This window comes from Macaca thibetana, chromosome 2, assembly GCF_024542745.1.
Source record: "Macaca thibetana thibetana isolate TM-01 chromosome 2, ASM2454274v1, whole genome shotgun sequence".
In the NCBI taxonomy this organism is placed as follows: Eukaryota; Metazoa; Chordata; class Mammalia; order Primates; family Cercopithecidae; genus Macaca; species Macaca thibetana.
The window spans coordinates 173,409,536-173,435,438 of record NC_065579.1 but is presented as its reverse complement, the minus strand read 5'-3'; the positions used below and the strand labels follow the sequence as shown (position 1 = coordinate 173,435,438).

The following is a 25,903-nucleotide window of genomic DNA, read 5'->3' as shown; positions in this document are numbered from 1 at the left end:
GTGATAAATGACCCAATTTCTCTAGAAATCAATGACATTTAAAAAGAGAAGGTAGAGAGGATTGTTACAGAATAAAAGACACTTAAGAGACATAATCAAATATATCATAGACCTGTTTGGATCCTGAGTCACACAAATCAACCCTAAAAAGACATTTTTAAGATCACCAGAGAAATTTAAATATGGACTGGGTATAAAATGGTATTATGGAATTATTGTCAAAATGTGATAAAGGCATAGTGTTATTAAAAATATGTTTCATCTGTTAGAGACGCATACTGAAACATTTTTAAATAAAGAAATGTGATACCTAGTTATGCTTTAAATACCCAAGCAATGAATACAGTATGTATTAAAGAATACACAGAACAAGATTAGCAAAACAGTGATATATATTCAAGCTGCATGCTGAGATATAAAGGTTCATTTTAATACTCTTTCCTTGGTTGTCTGAAATTTCCCACAATAAAAAACTTTAAAGAATGAACATACTAGAAATAAATAAAAGTCTCCCTAGTCTATTTAATCAACTTTCGTTATTGAAACAGTGAAAGGTTAAAATATTTGTGCAATAAGTTTTCTTTAGTTTTCTGAATGTATTTTTTATCAGTAGTAATTTGACCTCTATTACTTTAAGATTGAACATTTTTCACCTTATATGGAAAAAGAGCTTACAACTGACCAAAATTTCATTTTATATAACAAAAACATCTATCATAATAAAATATTACTCCCAATGCTCAATGAAAACGGGGTAATATGTCATCTGTTTCTATTTGCGTGGGGGCAAACACACAGCTTCCGGTCACTTTTTATAGTAAAGAGTGAATAGAGTGGAGACTTCTTTATGGTTTTTGTGGTCAAGGTTAGTGTTACATTTGTCAGAAATGCTTACTTCTCAGTTTTTTTGGTAACAAACTAGTAGGTTTGCTTTAAAGTGTTTCTCTTATGTAAAATCTAGTTTAGACACTTAATTAACAGTATTACTCTGTTGCCAGATTTTGAAGTCCAACAGGGACATCTCTATGAGAAACAAGAGGCTACAGGACAAAATAGATTCATCTTCAACACTTCCTGCATATTATCAGAGCTGATATAAACTAATTGAATTTATAGGATAAAATTCTGAAACTCATAGGAAAGCTTCTAAGCAATAATCCTAGCAGTGGAATAAAATATAAACCTCATATTAGACTATCCAGAAAGCCTTTAAAAGTATTCAAAACAATAGAGGATCCTTTAAATATTTATTTATTTATTTATTTATTTATTTATTTATTTATTTATGAGACAGAGTCTCACTCTGTTGCGCAGGCTGGAGTGCAGTGGTGCTATCATGGCTCACTGCAGCTTCAACCTCCCCAGGCTCAAGAGATCCTCCCACTTTAGCCTTACAAGTAGCTGGGACTACAAGGCATGAACTACCATTCCTGGTTAATTTTTGTATTTTTTGTACAGAGCCGATTTCATCATGTGGCCCAGGCTGTCTAGAACTCCTCAACTCGAGTGATCCTCCCACCTCAGCCTCCCAAAGTGCTGAGATTACAGATGTGAGCCACTGTGCCAAGCTTAAAAAAAAATCATTCTTAATTGGTTTTATTTGCAAATAATTTTTATGGAGAAGGCTCAAAAGTGACCCACATCCTCCATTTACATTTTAACATAATTTAAAACATTTTTAAAGAAATATAATATTTTATAATACATAGAAAAACTTTAATCTTTTTCTCTGAAATACTTCAATTTTTAAAAATATAATACATTTCCTTTTTTTTAAAATGTAGCTTTTCATGAAAAGACACTCAAAATGCTGTAGTTGTACTATCAAAAGACAGTAAGATACAGCAGGAAGGAAAACTAGTCCACATAACATAATATCTTACAGAGATTTAATCCCAGACATTTCATCTATTTTTTTCCTTACGAATTTTTGAGGTATATGGCCAGGGACAATGAAGATAACTATTTCTGTATGCAATAATTTTTTTAATGTAAAGAATTATGCTACGAGTTGCAAAAATTATGAAGATGTCTTGTAATTCTACCATTTGATTAAACTAAGGATGTAGAAAAAATAGTTCTTGACATCAAGATTTGTAGGTCATGTTACACCCACCACCTCTTGCCTCCTTTCCTTCCCAGCCCGACACCCAAACACCTTACCAACTATAGCCTCTGTGAATTTCCCTTCAGCGGGAAGAGGGAAGTACTGGTTTGGTGATACATTGCTGCCGTATCCCAGGAGAAGACCTTCAAGCTTTACATTTGGACTTGGACGCAGGAACTTCAAGAGGATGGAGTCACTTGTGGTATTGATGTGGACTTTCAGGTTTGGCCTTTTACCTAACAATGGGAATGAAAACATCGATGGCTGTTACCTCCCCTTTTTAGCATCATACCCAAATTCCCAGCAAGTGTTGGTGACTAGAGGCATTGTTCTTGAAAAACATGTTGTCTACTTTGCTACTCAGTATTGCAGCACACACACCCAAATGCCCAAAATGAAGCTTAATAACATAGAGTAGCCTAGAATAAAAAGTATATCTTACCGTTCAATACTTAGTAGTTTATTATTGGGCAGGTAGATGGAATTTGGTTTATTTTGGCTATTCCAAGTTGGTCAGAACCTTTGGTTTATACACACTGTCTGGGTATGGTGAAAGGACCTGAAATTTCTCATTGGTAAAATGGAATTACTACAGCTCAAAAACGCCCAGCCTCCTCTATGAGGCTTTCCAGTGCCACATCCACAAGTCTTACTCATTGACAGAGTTGGAAAGGGAGCAAAGAAAAAAGGTTTTTGTCTTAGGAGTAACTGAGATGGTAGAATAGGGAATGCTGGAAGGCAGAGAATGGCTGAGGAGAAAAATGATTAGTTCCATTGGGAGTACATCTGGGAGTACATGGAGATGCCCAGTAGTGATTGGGATTTCTAAGTGTGATACTCAGGATGGGAGTACAGACCCATCTGGGTGTCATTAGCTTATAAGTGATAGTTGGATGAACTTTCCCAGAGAGACTGTCGAGAATGAGAAGAGAGAGCTTAATCAAATTCTCAAGACATTTATTTTTAAACTACTAAGGCAACAGAGGCAAATAATCACACCAACCAAAGATCTTGACCAAGAGGTGAGGAAACACATTGTCTTTTGCCTTTGCAGCCAGAAGGAACCAGGTTCAAACCCCACTTCTGTGACTCTGGCATCCCACTGAAGATACTCAAGCCTTATCTTCCTGGTTTCTAAGTGATACATAACATTTACCTTCTTGCTGAGTTATTTACAAAGGTTAGTGTATTAGTCTGTTGTCGCACTGCTATAAAGAAAGATCTGAAATGGCATAATTTATCAGGAAAAGAGGTTTAATTGACTTATGGTTCCTAAAGCTGTACAGGAAGCATGGCTGGGGAGGCTGCAGGGAACTTTCATGGCAGAAGGTGAAAGGGAAGCAGGCAAGTCTTCCATGGCCAGAGCAGGAGGAAGAGAGAGAAGGGGAAGGTGCCACACACTTTTACACAACCAGATCTGTGCGAACTCTATCACAAGACAGCACTAGGGGGAGGGTGCTAAACCATTAGAAACCACCCTTGTGATCCAATCACCTCCCACCAGGCCTTACCTCCAACACTAGGGATTACAATTCAACATGAGATTGAGATAGAGTCAAATCATATCAGTTATGTAAATGGCACAACCTTAAAGCTGGCACATAGTAATTGCTCAACAAGTGCTTATTAATACAGGTCCACAGTTCTTTAGCCATGATTCAGAAACCAAAAAACTTTGTAGTTTTTTTGTTTTTTTTTTGGTCTTTTTTTTTTTTTTTTTTGGAAGTTTGTCTCAAACTCATCTGGCAACATATCCCAGTCAGAACCATCCTGAGGCCATTCAATCTTCATTTAATCCACTAGGGTGACTATTCACGTGTTTCATTGAAGAAATGTGTTCAGTTAAATGGTGTTGATCAAGACCCCACTGAAGAAGTTATGTAATATATAATCTTGGCATCCTAGTTATTTTCTAACCCTCCTCTCCAAATTTCTGAATTCCAAAACATGTCTGGCCCCAGGGGTTTTAGATAAAGGATTGTGAACCTGAATTATGTTTTTTCTTTATTCTCCAAAGATTTAATATTTAAAAAACATTTTGACTATTGAAAAGACTGAATTTACCAACTTAATAATTCACATTCTATTTCTCATTAATCAAAGACTTAGCCTGTACAAATACCAATCATCACTTTTGTACAGCATGTGCTCCCCAACATCGTCACACTGAATTTATTCTATGCCACCCAAAATCAGCCTGCACAGCCTCAATCTAACCACAGAAAATGATGCAATTAGGCCTTTGGAAAAAGAAAAATAACCCTTTCTTGGATACTAGGTTGTGAGGATTATTCATACCTCAGCAGCTAAGGCTATAGTTTGAATGTATGTGCATAGTACTTTTTACTTTCCAAGAACTTGATGACATTTTTATAAACTTCCTGAATCTCAGACTGCTATTGTTACACTGTGGCGAAATTAAAACCCAGAGATACTGAGTGGCCTGTCCAAAATCTGAAAAGGGACCTTACAAACCTTACAAATCAGCTAGTATAATTCCTCCAAATGAGGAAATTGAGGCACCCAGCACGTTAAAAGTAGGGTCAAAACTAGATCTTGGGTTCTCGCTAGGCTGGACCGCACTGCTCCCTTTTCATTGAGAACTTTGTAACTGTCCAAAAGAGTAAGGAGTGACCACACCCCAGATCATAATGCTCAAGTTGGGGTGCCAACTGCTAGTGTTTTGTGTGAACTTTGCCAGGTTTTGATGAGATGATTTATACTTCAGATAAAACACAGATTTTGTCAAAGTCAATTTTTTCCCTTTTTAATAATGTGCCTAGATTAACTCGTTACTTTATCCTGCTCAGTAGAATGGAACCAATGTAAATCGAACACATATTCTGCTACCTTAGAAGGCTATCAAGTCTCACAATGAATCCAAACACAACCAGCTTATTTCCAATGCTTAGTTGGGAAGGAGCATTGAACAAATCTTAGTACACATAGGCTGCATTCATATTTGACAAAGAGCCAAGAGTCACAGCATCATCATCACGTTAGACCTTTGCTCATGGACTCTGGCCTGATGAATCAACATTATTTCTTCCATGGGAAAGTGGAAAAGATGGCTACATCAGATGAGAACAAGGAAAGTTGTTCCATTTTTCCAAACAAAGTGGAAGTAATCCACCTCCTATGCACAGGACTTCTCATGACTCCAGTCCCTCTCCCTTTTGCTAACAATGTATATCCACAAATACATCGGCATCATATAACTATTCAAATGAATTGGCATTTAGCTGTTCTACTTTTTCTGAAATTTCAGTTCATACTACTCTCTTGAGCTAAACTTAAAATGTTCCGAAAAAGAAAAATACAGACAAATCTCACCTCAATACAGCATCACAAACTTAATTTTAACACTGAGTTCTTTTTTTAGAGCTAGTAACTCAAATGTCTTCATTATCTTACCACATATTACTTCTTCTCTTATTACTTTTCAACATTTCTCATTTGTTTTTGACCCTTACAATCCTCTCACATTCTGCAATGCATATGAGGCTTTGGCCCTACACCTTTGCTCAGGTTGTCCACCCAGTATGGATTCCCTCTATCTTTGGTTTGCCTTGCCTACATGTCTTGACTTACTCAGTTATTACCAAATTGACCCTTTCAGTGTCAGCAAAAAGGTTAAGCAAGTTTTTTTTCCTTCAGTATAAATAAGTTCAAGTGTTCCTTTGAATGAATGTTTAGATGAGTATTAAATGATATTTTACACTCTTGGACAATTTCTCCAATAATTTGAGGTATGCCTATGTACATTCTATGCTAATGTTTAATCTTTGATAATACATTTATTTTTAGTGTAATTCTGGTTTAATAGTTTGGAATACTAGTCATATAATGACAGTTATCTTTCAACAGTTAGTATAAAGACCTCTGGTGAGTGCCTTAAGGTAGAGATCATAGAAAATAATACCACATCATACAAGCTTAACTAGTACAACATCTATAAGTAAAAATGGTATATATGTCACCAGAAGAGCCGAGGAGTACAGAGAAATAAGACAACTGGAAGAACGTTTTATTGCACCTTATATGAGCAACAAAGCATATGTCAACAGGAGTGAGAAAAAAACAGAATGTGAACATTTTGAGAAAGTAACACTAGTAGGTCTTAGACAAAAAACTGCATGTTTGCAAAGTAGAATCTTGGATCTACGATGGTGGGTTCTAATCCTCCGTTTGCAACACCTTAGTGCATCTGTTAATATTTCAAAGAATGTTGTGAAATTCTTTTAAAAAAAGTCTTTCTCAGAAATGACAAAGGTGGCATTACCACTGATCCCACAGAAATACAAGAAAACCCTCAGAGACTATTACAAATACCTCTATGCACACAAACTAGAAAACCTAGAATAAATGGATAAATTACTGGAACCATACAACCTCCCAAGATTGAACCAGGAAGAAATTGAAACCCTGAATACATTAATGAGTTATAAAATTGAATCAGTAACAAAAAGCCTACCAACCTGAAAAGGCCCTGAGACAGAGAGATTCACATCCAAATTCTGCCTATAAAGATAAGCTGGTATCAATCCTACTGAAATTATTCCCCAAAAAATTGAGGAGGAGGGACTCCTCCATAACTCATGCTATGAGGCCAGTATCATTCTAATACCAAAACTTGGCAGAAACACAATGAAAAAAGAAAACTTCAGGCCAATATCCCTGATGAACACAGATGCAAAAATCCTCAACAAAACACTAGTAAATCAATCCAGTTGCACATCAAAAAGCTAATTTGCCATGATCAAGTAGGCTTTATTTCTGAGATGTAAGGTTGGCTTAACACATGCAAATTAATAAATGTGATTCATCACATAAACAGAACTAAAAACAAAAACTGCCCGATCATCTCAATAAATGCAGAAAAGGCTTTTGATACAACATCTCTCCATGTTAAAACTCTTCAACAAACTAGGCATTGAAGGAACATAGCTCAAAATAATAAGAGCCATCTATGACAAACCCACAGCCAACATCATGCTGAACATTCAAAAGCTGGAAGCATTTTCTCTGAGAACTGGCACAAGCCAGGGATGCCCACTCTCACCATTCCTATTCAACATAGTACTGGAAGTCTCAGCTAGAGCAATCAGGAAACAGAAAGCAAGAGAAAGAAATAAAAGACATACAAATAGGAAGAGAGGAAGTCAAACTGTTTCTCTGCAGATAACATAATTCTGTACCTAGAAAATCCTGTAGTCTCTGCCCAAAGGCTACTAGAAATGTTAAACAACTTCAGCAAAGTTTCAGGATACAAAATCAATGGACAAAAATTAGTAGCATTTCTATATATCAATAATGTCCAAACAAAGGGCCAAATCAAGAATACAATACCATTCACAATAGCCACAAAAAGAAAAAACTACCTAGGAATACAGCTAACTGTGGAGGTAAAAGATCTCTACAACAAGAATTACGAAACACTGCTGAAAGAAATCAAAGATGACACAAAAAATGGAAAACATTTCATGCTCATGGATAGGAAGAATTAATATTTGTAAAATGACCATACTGCCCACAGCAATGTACAGATTCAATGTTCTTCCTATCAAACTATGAATGACATTTTTTTTTCACAGAATTAGAAAAAGCTATTCTAAAATTCATATGAAACCACAAAAGAGCCCAAGTAGCCAAAGCAACTCTAAACAAAAAGAACAAAGCTAGAGGCATCAAACTACTTGCCTTCAAACTATACGATAGGACCATAGTAACCAAAACGGCATGGTACTAGCACAAAAACAGACACATAGGCCAATATAACAGGTTAGAGAGCCCAGAAATAAGGCCACACACCTACAACAATCTGATTTTCAACAAAGCTGACAAAAACAAGCAATAGGGAAAGGACTCCCTATTCAGTAAATGGAGTGGGATAATGGTTAGCCATATGCAGAAGATTGAAACTGGATACCTTCCTTTCACCATATATAAAAATCAACTCAAGATGGATTAAAGACAAAGGTAAAACCTAAAACTATAAAAACTTCAGAAGAAAATCTAGGGCGTATCATTCTGGACACAGGCCTTGGCAAAGATTTCATGACAAAGTCTCCCAAACAAAAACAAAAATGGAGAAGTGGGACTTAATTAAACTAAAGAGCTTCTGCACAGCAAATGAAACTATCAACAGAGTAAACAGACAGCCTATAGAAAAGGAGAAAATATTTGCAAACTACTCATCTGACAAAGGTCTAATATCCAGAATCTATAAGAAACTTGAACAAATCAACAAGCAGAAAAACCAAATAACCCCATTTTAAAAAACAGGCAAAGAATAGGAACAGACACTTCTCAAAAGAAGACATACATGTGGCCAACAAGCACATGAAAAAGTTCCCAACATCACTCATTATTGCAGAAATGCACATCAAAACCACAATGAGACATCATCTCACACCATCAGAATGGCTATTATTAAAAAGTCAGAAGATAACAGATGCCGGTGAAGTTGTGGAGTAAAGGGAATGTTTACACGCTGCTAGTGGGAATGTAAATTAGTTCAGCCATCGTGGAAGGCAGTTGGGAGATTTTTCAAAGAACTTAAAACACAACTGTCATTCAACCCAGCAATCCCATTACTGGGTATATATCCAAAGGAATAAAAATTGTTTTACCAAAAAGACACATAGCCCTAATAGGGAGTTATTAGGGAACACAGCCTTAATACATGGTACTTAGTGAGACAAGCTAAACTATCATGGCCATCCGGTTGCTGACGGGAGAGAAAGGAATCATCATTATAATCCATTTAGCAGGAGGAATTCTTTCATATCTAATATTTCATAAGGTTATCTTACATTCTCAAAAATATTTCAGAATGTGGTTTAAATTGTGGATATCAAGTTGGTCAACATAATAAAATTACTTCAAGAGAAAAGCTGCAAATATTAAAGCGCTTTTCTAAAAGTAAATAATACTTATTAGTGTAGCAACAATTATTATTTTGTTTTCAATATGGCAGACACTAACAAAGAAATTAAGATTATTCTAAATAGCACATACGGACTTAAAACAGATGAGGTACCATATTAATTTCCATAAGATACTAAGTAAAAGAATAGCTATAATACTGATGTCAATAAAATAATAACATCATTTCAGGATTAAATGCATAATCCTATTCTTATCCATAGTGTGTTCTTTTTTTATTGCACAATTTTCACATACAGTTCCAACCTCTATACTTACTCAGCTACTTATTTCATTATACAAAGTCAAATTTTCTAAGATATCAAAATAATAAAGTCAATTCCTGTCAGTTGAGATATGGCATACGAAGCACAGATTTTAAAAACTGATAAATTGGACTAGGTCAAATTTTTAAAGTTTTGAATTTTAAAAGAACTAACAAGAAAAAAAAGGCAAGCGACCCACTGGGAGAAAATATTTGCAATACATACATCTATTGAAGGACTTGTATTTATGTACAACAAATAATTCTTTCTATTCAATAAGAAGAAAGAAATACACATGAAAAAATAACAAAAAATTTAAATAGATTCCTCATTAAAGGAGACATAGGATAGCCAAGAAGCACATGAAAAAATGCCCAATAGCTGGGTTTGGGAGATATTGTCTGTAAGGGGTCAGATAGTAAATATTTTAGGTTTGTTGGATGTCCTGTACCACAACCATTCAACTCTGCCATCATAGCACATAAGCAGCTATAGACATCATACAAACAAATGCACATGGCTAAGTTCCAATAGAGTGATTTTTTTTTGTTTTAATCCAATAATAATTTTTTAAATGATACTTTCAGTTCTGGGGTACATATGCAGAACGTGCATGTTTGTTACATAAGTATACACGTGCCATGGTGGTTTGCCGCACCCATCAACCCATCATCTACATTAGGTGTTTCTCCTAATGCTACCCCTCCCCCAGGCCCCCAGCCCCCAACAGGCCCTAGTGTGTGATGTTCCCCTTGTGTGCATGTGTTCTCATTGTTCAACTCCCACTTATGAGTGAGAACATGCAGTGTCTGGTTTCCTGTTCTTGCATTAGTTTGTTGAGAATGATGGTTTCCAGCATCACCCATGTCCCTACAAAGGACATGAACTCATCCTTTTTTATGGCTGCATAGTATTCCATGGTATATATGTGCCACGTTTTCTTTATCCAGTCTATCATTGATGGGCATTTGGGTTGGTTCCAAGTCTTTGCTATTGTGAACAGTGCTGCAATAAACATATGTATGTATGTGTCTTTATAGTAGAATGATTTATAATCCTTTGGGTATATACCCAGTAATGGGATTGCTGGGTCAAATGGCATTTCTAGTTCTAGATCCTTGAGGAATCGCCACACTGTCTTCCACAATGGTTGAACTAATTTACACTCCCACCAACAGTGTAAAAGTGTTCCCATTTCTCCACATCCTCTCCAGCATCTGTTGTTTCCTGACTTTTTAATGATCGCCATTCTCACTGGTATGAGATGGTATCTCATTGTGGTTTTGATTTGCATTTCTCTAATGACCATTGATGATGAGCATTTTTTCATGTTTGTCGGCTGCATAAATGTCTTCTTTTGAGAAGTGTCTGTTCATATCCTTTGCCCACTTTTTGATGGGGTTGTTTTCTTGTAAATCTGTTTAAGTTCTTTGTAGATTCTGGGTATTAACCCTTTGTCAGATGGATAGATCACAAAAATTTTCTCCCATTCTGTAGGTTGCCTGTTCACTCTGATGATAGTTTCTTTTGCTGTGCAGAAGCTCTTTAGTTTAATCACATCCGATTTGTCTATTTTGGCTTTTATTGCCATTGCTTTCGGTGTTTTAGATACAAAGTCTTTGCCCATGCCTATGTCCTGAATGGTATTGCCTAGGTTTTCTTCTAGGGTTTCTATGGTTTTAGGTCTTACGTTTAAGTCTTTAATCCATCTTGAGTTAATTTTTGTATAAGGTGTAAGGAAGGGATCCAGTTTCAGCTTTCTGCAGAAGGCTAGCCAGTTTTCCCAGCACCATTTATTAAATAGGGAATCCTTTCCCCATTCCTTGTTTTTGTCAGGTTTGTCAAAGATCAGATGGTTGTAGATGTGTGGTATTATTTCTGAGGTCTCTGTTCTGTTCCATTGGTCTATATCTCTGTTATGGTACCATGATGCTTTTGTTCCTGTAGCATTTTAGTATAGTTTGAAGTCAAGTAGTGTGATGCCTCCAGCTTTCTTCTTTCTGCTTAGGATTGTCTTGGCTATACTGGCTCTTTTTTTATTCAATATGAAATTGAAAGTAGTTTTTTCCATTTCTGTGAAGAAAGTCAATAGTAGTTTGATCGGGATAGCATTAAATCTATAAACTATTTTGGGCAGTATGGCCATTTTCATGATATGGATTCTTCCTATCCATGAGCATGGAAGGTTTTTCCATTTGTTTGTGTCCTCTCTTATTTTCTTGAGCAGTGGTTTGTAGTTCTCCTTGAAGAGGTCCTTCACATCCCTTGTAAGTTGGATTCCTAGGTATTTTATTCTCTTTGTAGCAATTGTGAATGGGAGTTCACTCATGATTTGGCTCTCTGTTTATCTGTTCTTGGTGTATAGGAATGCTTGTGATTTTTGCACATTGATTTTGTATCCTGAGACTTTGCTGAAGTTGCTTATCAGCTTAAGGAGATTTTGGGCTGAGACAATGGGGTTTTCTAAATATACAATCATGTTATCTGTAAACAGAGACAATTTGACTTCCTCTTTTCCTACTCGAATACCCTTTATTTATTTCTCTTGCCTGATTGCCCTGGCCAGAACTTCCAATACTATGTTGAACAGGAGTGGGAGAGAGGGCACCCTTGTCTTGTGCCAGTTTTCAAAGGGAATACTTCCAGTTTTTGCACATTAAGTATGATATTGGCAGTGAGTATGCCATAAATAGCTCTTATTATTTTGAGATACATTCCATCAATGCCTAGCTTATTGAGAGATTTTAGCATGAAGGGCTGTTGAATTTTGTTGAAGGCCTTTTCTGCATCTTTTGAGATAATCATGTGGTTTTTGTCTTTGGTTCTGTTTATATGCTGGATTATGTTTATTGATTTGCATATGTTGAACCAGCCTTGCATCCCAGGGATGAAGCTGACTTGATAGTGGTGGATAAGCTTTTTGATGTGCTGCTGGATTCAGCTTGCCAGTATTTTATTGAGGAATTTTGCATTGATGTTCATCAGGGATATTGGCCTGAAATTTTCTTTTTTGTGTGTATCTCTGCCAGGTTTTGGTATCAGGATGATGCTGGCCTCATAAAATGAGTTAGGGAGAAAACCCTCTTTTTCTATTGTTTTGAAGAGTTTCAGAAGTAGTGGTACCAGCTCCTCTTTGTACCTCTGGTAGAATTTGGCTGTGAATCTGTCTGGTCCTGGACTTTTTTTTTTTTTGGTTGTTAGGCTATTAATTGCTGCCTCAATTTCAGAACTTGTTATTGGTCTATTCAGGGATTCAGCTTCTTCCTGGTTTAGTCTTGGGAGGGTTATGTGTCCAGGAATTTACCCATTTCTTCTAGATTTTCTAGTTTATTTGCACAGAGGTGTTTATAATATTCTCTGATGGTAGTTTTTATTTCTGTGGGATCGGTGGTAACATCCCCTTTACCATTTTTTATTGCATCTATTTGATTCTTCTCTCTTTTCATCTTTGTTAGTCTGGCTAGTGGTCTATCTATTTTGTTGATCTTTCAAAAAACCAGCTCCTGGATTCACTGATTTTTTAAAGGGTTTTTCGTGTCTCTGTCTCCTTCATTTCTGCTCTGATCTTATCATTCCTTGTCTTCTACTAGCTTTTGAAATTGTTTGCCAATAGAGCGATATTTCTAAAAATAGGCAGTGGGCTGGATTTGGCCTGCAGGTCATAGTTTACCAACTTTTGGTTAACATCCTGTGTCATTAGGGAAATGCAAATTAAAACCACAGTGAAATATTATACATAAGAATGGCTGAAATTAAAGACTGTTAATCCCAAGTGTTAGGGAAACTGTAGTACATCTGGAACTCTCATAAATTTTGAGTGTAAATTTTAAATGGTCTAACCTCTTGGGAAAATGCTTGCCAGTTAGCTAATAACCTATTAATTTCATTCCTAGGTATTTACTCGGGAGAAATGAAGACACACGTATGTGCAAAAACTTGTGTGCAAATATTTAAAGCATTGCCAAACTAGAAACAAACCCAAATGTCCATCAACAGTTTAACGGATAAATATTTATAGCTCATCCCTACAGTGAGATATCGCTTAGCAGTAAAACAGAAGAAATTACCTACATACACAACATAGTTGAATCTCTTGTCTGGCATGCCATTATGCTGCTGTAGAATGGGCTATGACTTTCCTCATCTCTGTAACCACCCTATACAGACTCTCGTGACGGAAGGTCATTCAAGCATCTTACAGCACTGGCAGAATTAGTTTTAACAGTGTCTAATACTCATATTCACCACTTAGCATACATAAAGTTAGCCAGTCCTTTCAGAAATTATTATGCTTTAAGAACTGACAATGCTAAGTTTCAAACATATCTATGCTCTTCTCTGACAGTGGGTTACAAGTAGAAAACATTCCAATGCCTTTGTGGTCACATCAGCTTATTAAGGAGCTGTCAAGATGTCACATCTCAAGTTTATGTATTAAGCAGAGCAGTTACTGTCAGAAGCTTCCAAAAATCATAGTATATGACATAGATTGTATTAAACTTTAATGCTAAGATATACAAACCATAATCTTAAAAAAGAACAAGAGAAAGTCCTTTGTGGGAACATACATAGAGGTGGAGGCCATTATCCTTGGTAAACGAACACAAGAACAGAAAACCAAATACCGCACATTCTCACTTATAAGTGGGGACTAAATGATGAGAACATAGGGACACAAAGAAGGGAACAACACACACTGGTGCCTACTTGAAGGAGGAGGATGGGAGGAGGGAGAGGATCAGAAAAAATAACCATTGGGTACTAGGCTAGTACCTGAGTGACAAATTAATCTGTACAACAAACTCCTGTGACATGAGTTTCCCCGTATAACAAACCTGCACATGCACCCCTGAACCTAAAAGTTAAAAAAAAAAAAAAAAGCAAACAAGCAAACACAGAGATTGGCAATAATTTAGCATTTTCTTTAATTCTTAGGGAGTCAAAAAGGGATCACATAGCATAGGTTTTCTGTTCAAATGACTCCTCCTGTCCTGCAACCAAGATCCAAGGAAAGGTATTAAAAGGCAAAAACCATGGAGTTTCAGTAATTTTCCTGTGACGAAGAGTCACTGTGAAGAGAGTGGCCGGAGGCAATTATACAAGTATCTTCAGTTGTTCCTGATCCTTATATAGATATGTGTAGTCTTGTGTGTTAGTCCATAAAATGACTTTTTCTTATCAGAGACAAGCTGAAAGTCAGTGATGCCGGTGGAAATTTTCATAACAAAAAACCATAGCAGCTTCAACTAAATACTTTAAGGAAAATGAAAATTAAATGGCATTATCAATTAAGTAATATTGGACAGTATTAAAACTGTTTTCATCAGTGCTGAAACAGCAAGATGCTTACATGACCTTCCATCAGAAGGAGAGTTGGTGTAAGGTGGTTATAGAGATGAACAAAGTCATGGCCCCTCCTGCAGTGGTTGATGGTATGAAAGAACAAAGTAGGTAGAAGGAATTAAACTGCTTTGGTGGCGGTGGACATTGTTGGTGGGTGCGTATGTGTGTGCATGCACGTGTGCCTGTGCATGCATGTGTGTGTGTGCAGAATTGTAATCAGAAACACAGAATAATTGTTAGGCAAATCCTTTCTGAATTTAAAGTTCTTATATTCCAACTACCAATTCCATATATCTCATTTTATCTCAGCTCTCTGATCTCCAGGCTGGAATCTTTTCTCAAAATCCCAGATTCTCCATCACTGTCTTCCCAACTCTTTGGGAATGGAGTTTTACTAGGTCCCAGTATGGAATTTCCGAGTGCTTACAAAGAACTAGTGGGCAGTGAACATACAGCTGCTCTAAAACATGTCTTCCAGAAAGAGGACTGTCGCTGACAGTTGTTCAGGTTATGCAATGCAAAACTCATTCAAACCATCTTTTTATCATCTTTATCTATTTTATCTATTTTATCATCTTTATTATGGAACTATTCAAACCATCTTTTGTGACTATATACATTAGCCACATTCACAAAGGCCATGCAAAAATAGTTGCTACTTACACAAATGAAAGATTTGACAAGGGTAACCAACCTACCATCCCGACCTTTCCTCATACGCCTCAAGCCATCCCACCCATCCTGCCCTTCTTACTGCACGCCTTTCATTTTTATCTTCCCTGCCTCCGAATTCTGCTGTTACTGGTAATTAGGGATACTAGTAGGATGCCTGGTGCAGGCTAGATAGGAACTCAGCTACAAACACTTTGGACACAGTAATCCCTCATTTACAAAGGAAATTACATATATTCCGTATGATGAATTGGGAATTTAAATAAGAATATAGAGGAAAAGCTATTCTGGACTTCAGTAAATTAATAGCACACAGATTTAGAGGTGGACAGAAGGCATCCCTATTTGTGTTCTATAAACACAAATCAGAAAACACAAGAAAAAATTCTGATTACAATTATTAAATAAAGGAAGATTTGTATAAATCCAAAGAATAATTACCTTTAAAAAATGTGCAGAATAAAAGCTGTGGTAAAAGTCTGATAAGCCACATAGATAGCTGCCTCAGTGCCAAGGAATGGGGGCTTTTTTAAAAAATCAAAACTTGACTTTACTTATACATGAACACATGCTAGCAAGAAGCTCAAATGACAGCATTCCATGACCTCTGCTCCAGGGCAAACAGAACAGCACGTTCCCTCTCCAAGATGCCTTGTTTTAAGTCTGCCAGCTGGAAGACATGCTCCCACATGCAACATGTGCTCTCAGAGTTCCGGATATTAAAAGTCTCAGTTCACCTGGAGCACTCCCTTCACAAAGCCACACCTAAGCAATACCCATAGATCCAATAAAAATGATAAAATAGATAAAGATAATTCCTAGGAGTCAAGTAGTGAGCTTTTTATTAGGACATTTTGGTCACCAAATACCTAGAGGATAGTTACTTTCGAATTTAGAAAGAAATGTCACTTTACAAAAAGTTCAAGGGGGAAAATCTTCTCTTCCTAATGGGGCACTTTTTATCTGTTTGCCCAGCTGTTTGCACAAGTGAGTTCCAATTCAGTTAAAACAACCAGAGTTTCCACCTTGGTCAGAATTCCCAGTGCTTTGATTCCTCAGTCCAATGCTTCACCGTCTGGTGAATTTGGATGATTGAATGAGACAGACTGAACCTGCCAATGTGGACATTTCAGCACCATTTGGCAAGGTTAATAGTTTTACCAAAGGAGCAATAACTACATTACCTACTTAGTAACCCAACTAACAGCCAAGTAGGAAAATTACTTTTCAAAGACTACTTTCTAAGTCAGCAGTCTCTCATTCTTAAGAAGACACCTCATTCTGAGACATACACAGGTGTCAATTGCACACGTTCCCTCGATCTGATTATGCTAAAATTACTCTTTAAAGTTTGAAGTGTGCTGAGGTTTTTTTTTTTTTTTGGAAGGGGAAGGTGAGAGAGGCAACCTCACACAATCAATGATCATAAGTGGGTATCTGCTGTAAGGTAAGTGGGACAGTGACTTGGTTAACTTCAACTGACCAAAAAAACTAAATAAAATTTATATTTACCTTGGGACAAACATATTTTTACTTATCTGCTTTTTATTTTATTCCTTTCATTAACTACTAGGTAGTAGGCATTAGTGACACAAATTCAAACATGATATGTCTGATTGCAAAGACTGGACATTCTAGTAAATTGGGTAGATGAATAAGTCAGTTTCAGTGTAGCATGATTAGCACAATTAGTGAAATAACGCTACTTTTTGAGGGATTCTGAACCTGATAAAAGGGGTAAAAGAAAGAATATATATAGAAAACGTCCCTTTAGTTTTGTTTAATTAGTCACAAAAAATAGTTTTTATCCCATGAGGATAGATATACCAAAAGCAGGTAAGGAAGAAAGGAGAAAAATACAAGGTGTTGACATTTATTTTGTAATACTTTTTCTGTACCACTTTGGAAAAATGGTAGATTCTTAGTCATTATTGTTTTTTAATACACAGAAAAGTAACCCAATAGGCTAAGGAACTTAACAAGACTCATTTCCCTTCTTTTTGTTCTTTCCTTATTTTCATGAAAATTCATGGAGATGATTTGCTTGCATTCCGTGGCTCTTTAAAGTAAGAAGTGATGGTATGAAGTGCTCTTGATGGAAGATGGGCTAGGCTCAATTCCAGGGCTCTGAAAGTGTGGTCTCTGGATTAGAGAATCAGCATCATCTGGGAGCCTGTGAGAAGTACAGATTCACAGACCCCATCCCAGACCTATTGAATTAGAAACTTTGGGGCCAGCAATCTGTATTTTGACAAGCTGTATGGGTATTCTGGTGAATACTTGAGTTTGAGAACCATTACTCTTTTCAAATTCAGTGCATCGACAATAAAATGAATGGACCCAATGTCATTTGAAAGACATTTACAGATATTCAATACAGTATAGAGAAAAGAAACTTCGTTCAAAACTCTGTTAAGTTTCCTATCATGAGACTTTTACACATATTTTGGTCTGTGAACAAATTCTGTTAATTAGGGTTTTTGAGAACTATTTCTGCAGACACGTGAGGTAAAATGTTGTATCTGGAATACTACTAACTTCTGAATGTCAATTATGTGTCTTTAAATCTAACCAATATATTTAGAGATTTAAAATCAAAGATGAGTTATTTTCCAACATTTTATTATAAAAAATTTTAAACATACAAAACACATGAATTGTACAGAGCACAGCCATAAGGTAGCAAACAAAAGTCAATGATTCCTGTCTTACTCATCAATCATACACATTTCATCTCCATCCCTCTGTCCACCATTCAATCCATCTTAATTTTTAATTAATTTCCATGTCAACTGAATTTCAGTACCCTTCACCCCCAAACACTTCAGTATGCATGTCATTAACTAAAGTTTAATATTTATTTATATTTTTCTTTTGATATAAAATTTAGGTACAGTGAAATACATAAATCTTAACTATACATTACTGTTTTCCCCACATGCCATACATCTATGTAACCCAAGCCTTTATCAAGATTTATAATATCATCATCAACCCAGAAAATTTCCTCACGCCCCTTCCCAGTTCATTCCCACAACATCCTCCCAGGAACGATTCTTCTTAATTTTACTATCATAGATTAGTTTGCCTGTTCTAGACTCTTCCATTAAATAAAATCACACAGTATGTAGTGTTTTATGTAAGGCCTCTTGCACTTAAAATGTCTTGACGATATATGTTTTGTTGCATGCATCAGTAGCTTTTTATTGCTATTGTCACAGTAGTATTCACATAGTTATTAAAGCCAACATTTTTATATCTTCCAGTTGTCTTCATAATCAGCCTCTTTTGATTGTACTATTTTAAAAATGTTGATTATATTATAATAAAATTTTTCCAAGAAAAAGTGAAATTATATATGTATATTTCTAATATATGTATATTTCTTATGTAATGCTATTTACCAGGGAAACAAAACTATCAACTCTTCTATTTATAATAGACAATTACTACACTTAACTAAATTCTTAATAGTAAATACAGATAAAACCATATAATGATTTCATCTTCACTGAAAAGCTAAGTACTGGACACCGATACTCAAGGTCTCTGACACTTTTCCCACTCACTCCCAGCTGATAGAATGCCAGACATGAGCCTCTTTTGACAATGAAGTGTAATATTGACTTTCTTATGTCAAAGAATGATTTTCATGAAGGTGAAAGTAGATAAGTTTAACTGTTTTTAATTTTTAAAATCCTGTCCTTACAATTCTCAGAGTGATCAGGTATCAAAAAATAGAAAATATATCATTTAAATTAATATTACTCTGAGTAATTTTCCAAAAGGACTGATACTTCTTTTTCTTTTCTTCTCTTGATAACTCCAATTTGGGCACTCATTAAATTCCATTGACCGAATAGAGATTGTTTAATCAGAATGATTATTTACAGGACAAAGCAGAAAATGTTACTTCTACCAATACCAAAACATCCTGCATGTGCAAGATTACATATTTCTACTGTGAAACATTGTTCCACGGAGCAAATTGAAAATACTCATGATAAAAAATGAAAATTTTGCCATCTTGTAAAAACGTTGTCAAAAAATCACACAGCTTTCTTAAATAAATCTTTTTTAAGTTTTGCAAATAAAAAACATGAGATGAAACTGGAACCAATGGTTTTATCCACCATCTTTGTTTAGACATTTGGCATCTTCATGAATTATTTGTAATTTGCTTAGTTCATAAATACCCTGTACTGATGGCATATAGTTGTTCATTTGGAGATTTCATAGCATCAAAAGTCTTCCATGGACTAGAGGGAAATGGCTGAACTATCTTGAGAATGTGGCCAAGTGGCCTCATATACTAAAGCTGAGTGGCCATGAGATGTCAGGAGGCTCTAAGAAAGGCCATTTGCCCTCAACTCCACTGTGGGCATCTCATATTATTAATAATATGTTGTGGAAGAAAGAGGGGGGTTTCTGACATCAACTTGGCCTTTAATTGTGTTTGACTTTAGGTCAGCTGTCCTCTCTAAGCCTCATTTTTCTCCTCTGTAAAATGTTTTGAGGAATCCCAAATTCACTCTCAATCTAATACTCAAGAATGTCTCTAACATCTCATCCAGAAAAAATGCTATCTTCCTATTAAAGTGCAAGAAAATCCAAATAAATCAGAAAATAATTTTTTAAGGAAACACTAATAATTCCAGAAAATTTTTTCATAGGACTCCCAAATTGCACTTCAAACATAAAAAAGGAACAAATATTTTCATGAGCATATGGAAAAAATATATGTGACTGTCACATATAATTTTTAACAGCTTTAGTGAGATATAATTTATAGATCATAAAATTCTCCCATTGTAAGTGTACAGCTCAATAATTTTATAGCTCAAACTCACAGAAGTTGCTACATTTATATAATTTACTAAATCTATCGTAATCCATATTCAGAACATTTCCATTACTCTAAAACATTCCATTTTACCCATTTATAGTAAATCTCTCTGTTCCCACCCTTAGCTCTAGGCAACCACTGGTCTACTTTCTGGTTTTCTGGTAATTAAATATAAATGGACATACATGACATGTTGTCTTCCGCACCTGGCTTCTTTCACTCAGCATAATTTTTATGAGACTCATCCATCCATGTTGTATTACTAGTTCAGTCCTTTTAATTGTTAAATAGAATTTTATGAATATATTACATTTTGTTTATTCAGTCCAAATATTTGATGAATATTTGGATTGTTTCCAGTTTTAGCTATGAATAACGCTGCTATAAAATTTCATGTACAAGTCTTTGTGTGAACATGTATTTTTATTTTTGGAAGGTAAATATGTAGGTGTAAAATTTTGGGGTCGTTTGGTAAGTTTATGCATAATTTATTAAGAAACTCCCAAACTTCTCCAGTTTTATATTGATCGTAATATTTCTCTTGCTTGAGGACCACTCCAAACTGTGATCATCCAGAAAATGAGCTGTCTTGTTTTATCAATGTCACTAAATATATGTTAGATAACAAAATTAATTATTTTAAGCCCCGAGATTTCTATCTTTAGTCATTAATGAAGAAGAGATTGGCTGAGCATGGTGGCTCATGCCTGTAATCCCAGCACTTTGGGAGGACAAGGTGGGCAGATCACATGAGGTCAGGCATTTGAGACTAGCCTGGGCAACATGGTAAAACCCTGTCTCTACTAAAAATGCAAAAATTAGCTAAGCATAGTGGCACGCGCCTGTAATCAGAACTATTCAGGAGGCTGAGGCAGGAGAATGGCTTGAACCTGGGAGGCAGAGGCTGAGGTGAGCGGAGATCATGCCACACACTCCAGGTTGGGCAACAGAGAAAGACTCTACCTCAAAAAAAAAAAAAAAAAAAAAAAAAGGATGACATCACTTATTTTGTTATAATAATTATTTTAAAATATTGTGATTCCAAATTTATCCAGAAAACAAGAAATACACTTTTGGCAAAACAATACAACGACCATTGACATTCTTAGAAATGAGTTTGAAGGCTGGGCGTGGTGGCTCACACCTGTAATCCCAGCACTTTGGGAGGACGTGGTAGGCAGGTCATCTGAGATCAGGAGTTTGAGACCAGCCTGACTAACATGGAGAAACCCCATCTCTACTAAAAATAACAAATTAGCCGGACATGGTGGTGCATGCCTGTAATCCCAGCTACTTGGGAGGCTGAGGCAGGAGAATCGTTTGAACCCGGGAGGCAGAGGTTGCGGTGAGCCAAGATCGCGCCATTGCACTCCAGCCTGGGCAACAAGAGCGAAACTCCATTTCAGAAAAAAATAAAAAAATAAAAAAAGAAATGAGTTTGAAGCAGAATAAATTACGAGTTGTCTTTTCAATCTCTAGTCATTTCAGTTTTAAGAATAGTTTAGTCTATACTAATTAGGTGAATAGTTGTTCACCATGAAATTAATCAGTTCTGAAGCCATTAACTTTATTTGTACTTAAAATTAAAATGAAATTCCATGTACATTTTGACCTTGTAACCAAATGCTTCAGTTGGGTTTTTCTATAAAAATAAACAGCTATCTTTCCTGATCAGGGATTTATTACTATTTTGACAATATTTGTCATTTTTATAGTAATAATTAAAACATTTTGAAGGTCTAAAATGTTTTTCAATATTAATAAAATATTGAAATTTTGAATTACATATCTGATATATCTCATTACTAACATTTCTGATGGTTTGCTATTAATGTAGCATTTGAGCTTTACTAGGTGAGAAAAAGAAAGTCAAAGTGGCTTGGCATCATTGCCTAGTAGGCTGACATTATTAAAATTTCCTCATCTTGCATAGTGGATGTGACCCAAGCTTAAGACTAGGTACTTAAAATAGAATTTTATAACATTTACCCAATGTTAGCAAAATCTAACTGAATGAATCCATTTGAAAAAAAGTCGTTCTGACTTTAAATTGCAGAAATAAGAAGGAAGGCTGTCTCATAACTTTTTATCGGGCAAATTTTTTTTCTTGTATTTTAAACCTAGGAGCTACAATGAATTTCCCCACTTCACTCAAAACTCTGAACTTGGAAGTGAAGAAATGTGATTGTCCTTTGAGTAGTCTCAATACTGCCCATGGGGAATTGTTCCTTAGACACTGCAAATAAGAATATAGTAATTCCCACTGGTTATACTATTCCCCAGTGTGAAATGAATTAATTTAAGTGGTAAGAAAGAGAGCCCAGGAGACAGAATAAGGGATTGGAGTAAGTTCAAGTTGAGATAGTAAACTGTTAGGTAGCAAAAACTATGAAGCTGAGGAAAAAAAAAAAAAAAAAAGACAGATAAAGAATGGAGGATAAGGCAATTTATTGGTAGCAGGAAATAGACCCAAGGGAACACTAGAGGGAAAATCCAAGATTGCAGGGCTGAGGTGCCCAAACCTTCAATAGCTCCATAACTGCTGTGACCTGAAGAGGTAACACATGTAATGGATGGGTAGGAATTAGTCAGCCAACGTTTAAGTGTGCATATTGGGTGAAGAGGGAGGGCAGGAACAGTATTCTCAGACATAAGGAATAGCATGAGCAAAGGTGCTGAGGGAGGAAGTAGATGATGGATTTAAAGATCCTAAACAAAGTCAGTGTGGTGGGATATAATGGGTTAAGGAGTATGCAGGGAAGTTATAGAGGACAGGAGGTCAGATCATGCAGAGCCCTTGTGGAACACATTAAAAGACATGTTAGAAGCAAAGCTAAATTGTTTTTCCCTACGAAGCTACACACAAGCCAAATCTGAGAAACGAATAATGCAAAATTCAAATCTTAGATGATTAAAAATATGTCCACATGGTAGAAATGTGGCCTCACAAGTTCTTAGCAACAAGCAGCTCAAATGCTCAGAACAAGATTTGATTTCAGTAGGAAAAAAATGCTGTTGTTAAAATGAAAAGTGCCAAACATATTTTACAACTAGATTATAGTTTAATTGGAATTCGATCCATACAGGTCCTTACTGCAAACAGAATGTGTTACTAAAATCAGCTGTTATTAATTCTGTTTTTAGCCAAAAGCTAGATGAAAACAAAGCAATTGCAGTTTAATTGTCACTATTGGCAGAGACAGCCTGGGAATTAAACTGCTTACAACTTACCATATGAATACTTCTGTCTTTCCCAAATCACTCATTTCACTTCCCTTCCAGGCTGGTGGCACATTTTCACCTCCCTTTCCTCTACCCCAGTAACAGTCCCTGCATTGACTTTTTAACTTAAAAAATTATACAAATAATACTGGTTGAGTCTACAAAAATAAGGTTACACTCCAAGTACTGTTCCATAACCTGTATTTTCTTCAATATAAATATAGCTTTATATCTTTATTTTTAATGATACTACTTTCAATTAATTTATTGGGAATTTTCCTTGATAGTAGGTAAACTGACCCTATATCATCTCAGTGAGTTAGCACAGTTTAACAATCATCTCAATAAATTCACAACTGAAGTTATTATTTATTTATTTATTTATTTATTTATTTATTTATTTATTGATTGTTGAGACAGATTCTCTCTCTGTCACCCAGGCTGGAGTGCAGTGGTGCGATCTCGGCTCACTGCAGCTTCTACCTCACAGGCTCAAGCAATTCTCGTGCCTTAGCCTCCCAAGTAGCTGGGACTACAGGCGTACAACACCATGCATGGCTCTTTTTTTTTTTTTTTTTTTTTTTTTTTTAATTTTTAGTAGAGACAGAGTTTCGCCATGTTGACCAGGCTGGTCTTGAACTCTTGGCCTCAAGGGATCTGCCCACCTTGGCCTCAAAAGGTGCTGGGATTACAGGTATGAGCCACCATGCTAGTCAACAATTCAATTTATTTTGGTGAAATTTGGTATTCGTTTTAGGGATAAGGTATTGATCTTACAAAGTTTGAGCTCAGTTTTCAAAAGTAACATTTGAGATTTGTTTTATTGAATCCATATATGACAATTAGATAAGCTCATTGTATTGTTTTGAGATTATTGCTAAAATTTTTGGCTATGGAAGCACTTATATTTCCATGACCTTGAGATTGCTCATGTGATCCTATAAGGAGTGGTGTTTTGAAGAAGGAGGACTGTATAGTGGAATGTAATGGGCCACAGGGTTTAGAGCTGGAAAATCTGTATTCAAGTCCCAAATGAAACCCACAATTCCCCTTTTGTTCAACTGCTATATGGACAATTCACTTACTATCCAAATGTCACCTTTCCCCCTATAAAGTGGTATTAATCATAGAACTCTCTCTGAGTTGATGGGAAGACTAAGTGAAATAGACTGTGAAAAGCAGTTCCTGAACTGTGCAGCCCAGTAATGGTTGTCTTTGATCCGACTTCACCCATGGGTTCTTTTTGATTTCAGTGTACTTTGAATTTTTAACATTCCTTGTCTTTCAACCAAAAATTCATTCTATATAGATGTTGCTTACATGCAGACTATAAGCTATATAAGGATACCGTCCCTAGCACAGTGCCTGGCAGAGAAAGGATATTCAATAAAATGAAGAAACACATACAATAATTTTTTAAAATGGAAAATATTAGGCTTGATAGGAATTAATACTATAATAAGCAAATGCATCTCTTCAAATAAACTGTACTGTACTGGAGGATGTAGACTTGTAAGACTTATTACTCAATGCGCTCAACAAATTCTACATAGAGGAGGGAGCCACATGCAGAGGTAATTCAGAGGAGCATTGACTAGTTAGAAGTGGGTGAGTCAGGAATGGTATCACAGCAGAAGTGACATCTGATCTGGGTCTTGAATGCCAAGAAGGACTTGTCCAGAGAATGGGAAGAAGGAAAATTCAGACTGAGGAAAAGTAAAGATGAATGTTGGGGTGTTGATATCTGTGATAATTCATTCTACATGATATTATATAAGGTGTAGACTATCAACATCTCTTTCTGGCCAAACACTCTTTTCATCTACTCTCTTTTAAAAATTAATATGATTATAAATATCTAATGGCATTTCATATCATTTCCATAAGGAAATATTTCTTCTGAGTGGAGAGTTATTTCTAAGGGCTCTAATTATCATATGCATGTACTTGATCTCTGTGGTGTCCGTCCTCATCCAGGCATCTCATAATAGTCATTCATGGTAACGTGACAACCTGTTTTATGGGGCTGAGGCCACGTGCCTAGGGAACATTACATTAATCCCAGCACACTAAAGTCAACTGAGGATAAGATGCACCCAAAACCTCTCTAAAGAACAATGTGAACTAATTGGTAACATTCATCTGCCACATTAATTGCTCACAGGAGAGTAACAAAGTATCTATTCTTTCCCACACCAGCATTAGAATAATGTCAATGGTTTTAATGACTCTAAAAATATCTGAGATAAGTCTAGTGCAGATTGGAGAATCCCATGTTTCAGATATTTGTTTGAAGTTCTCATTTCCCATAACTTCTGTGTAGCACTGCAGACCTCTGACCAACCTAATATATCTGCCCTTACTTGTGTATGCATGTGTGTGAGCACCCTTTGCTCCACCTCTCCCTACACCTTGATTTTACTCTGTGACACAGTGGTATCCTAATTCTCATTTTCCATGAAATCTCCATCTCTCTCCATTACTTCTCTTCCTCCTCTGGCCTCAAAACATGGCAATTCA

At 36.0% G+C, this 25,903-nt stretch overlaps 1 protein-coding gene across 24 annotated transcripts in view; it reads right to left on the bottom strand.

Moving 5' to 3' along the window:
* The window catches only part of ABI3BP (ABI family member 3 binding protein), a 245,220-nt gene that overhangs the window by 176,500 nt on the left and 42,817 nt on the right, over positions 1 to 25,903 (bottom strand). For all 24 annotated transcript variants that reach the window (XM_050782015.1, XM_050782036.1, XM_050782037.1 and 21 more), the window contains exon 2: positions 2,164 to 2,343. In XM_050782015.1, coding sequence (XP_050637972.1) covers positions 2,164 to 2,343 — 180 coding nt within the window. The remainder of the gene's footprint in view (positions 1 to 2,163; positions 2,344 to 25,903) is intronic.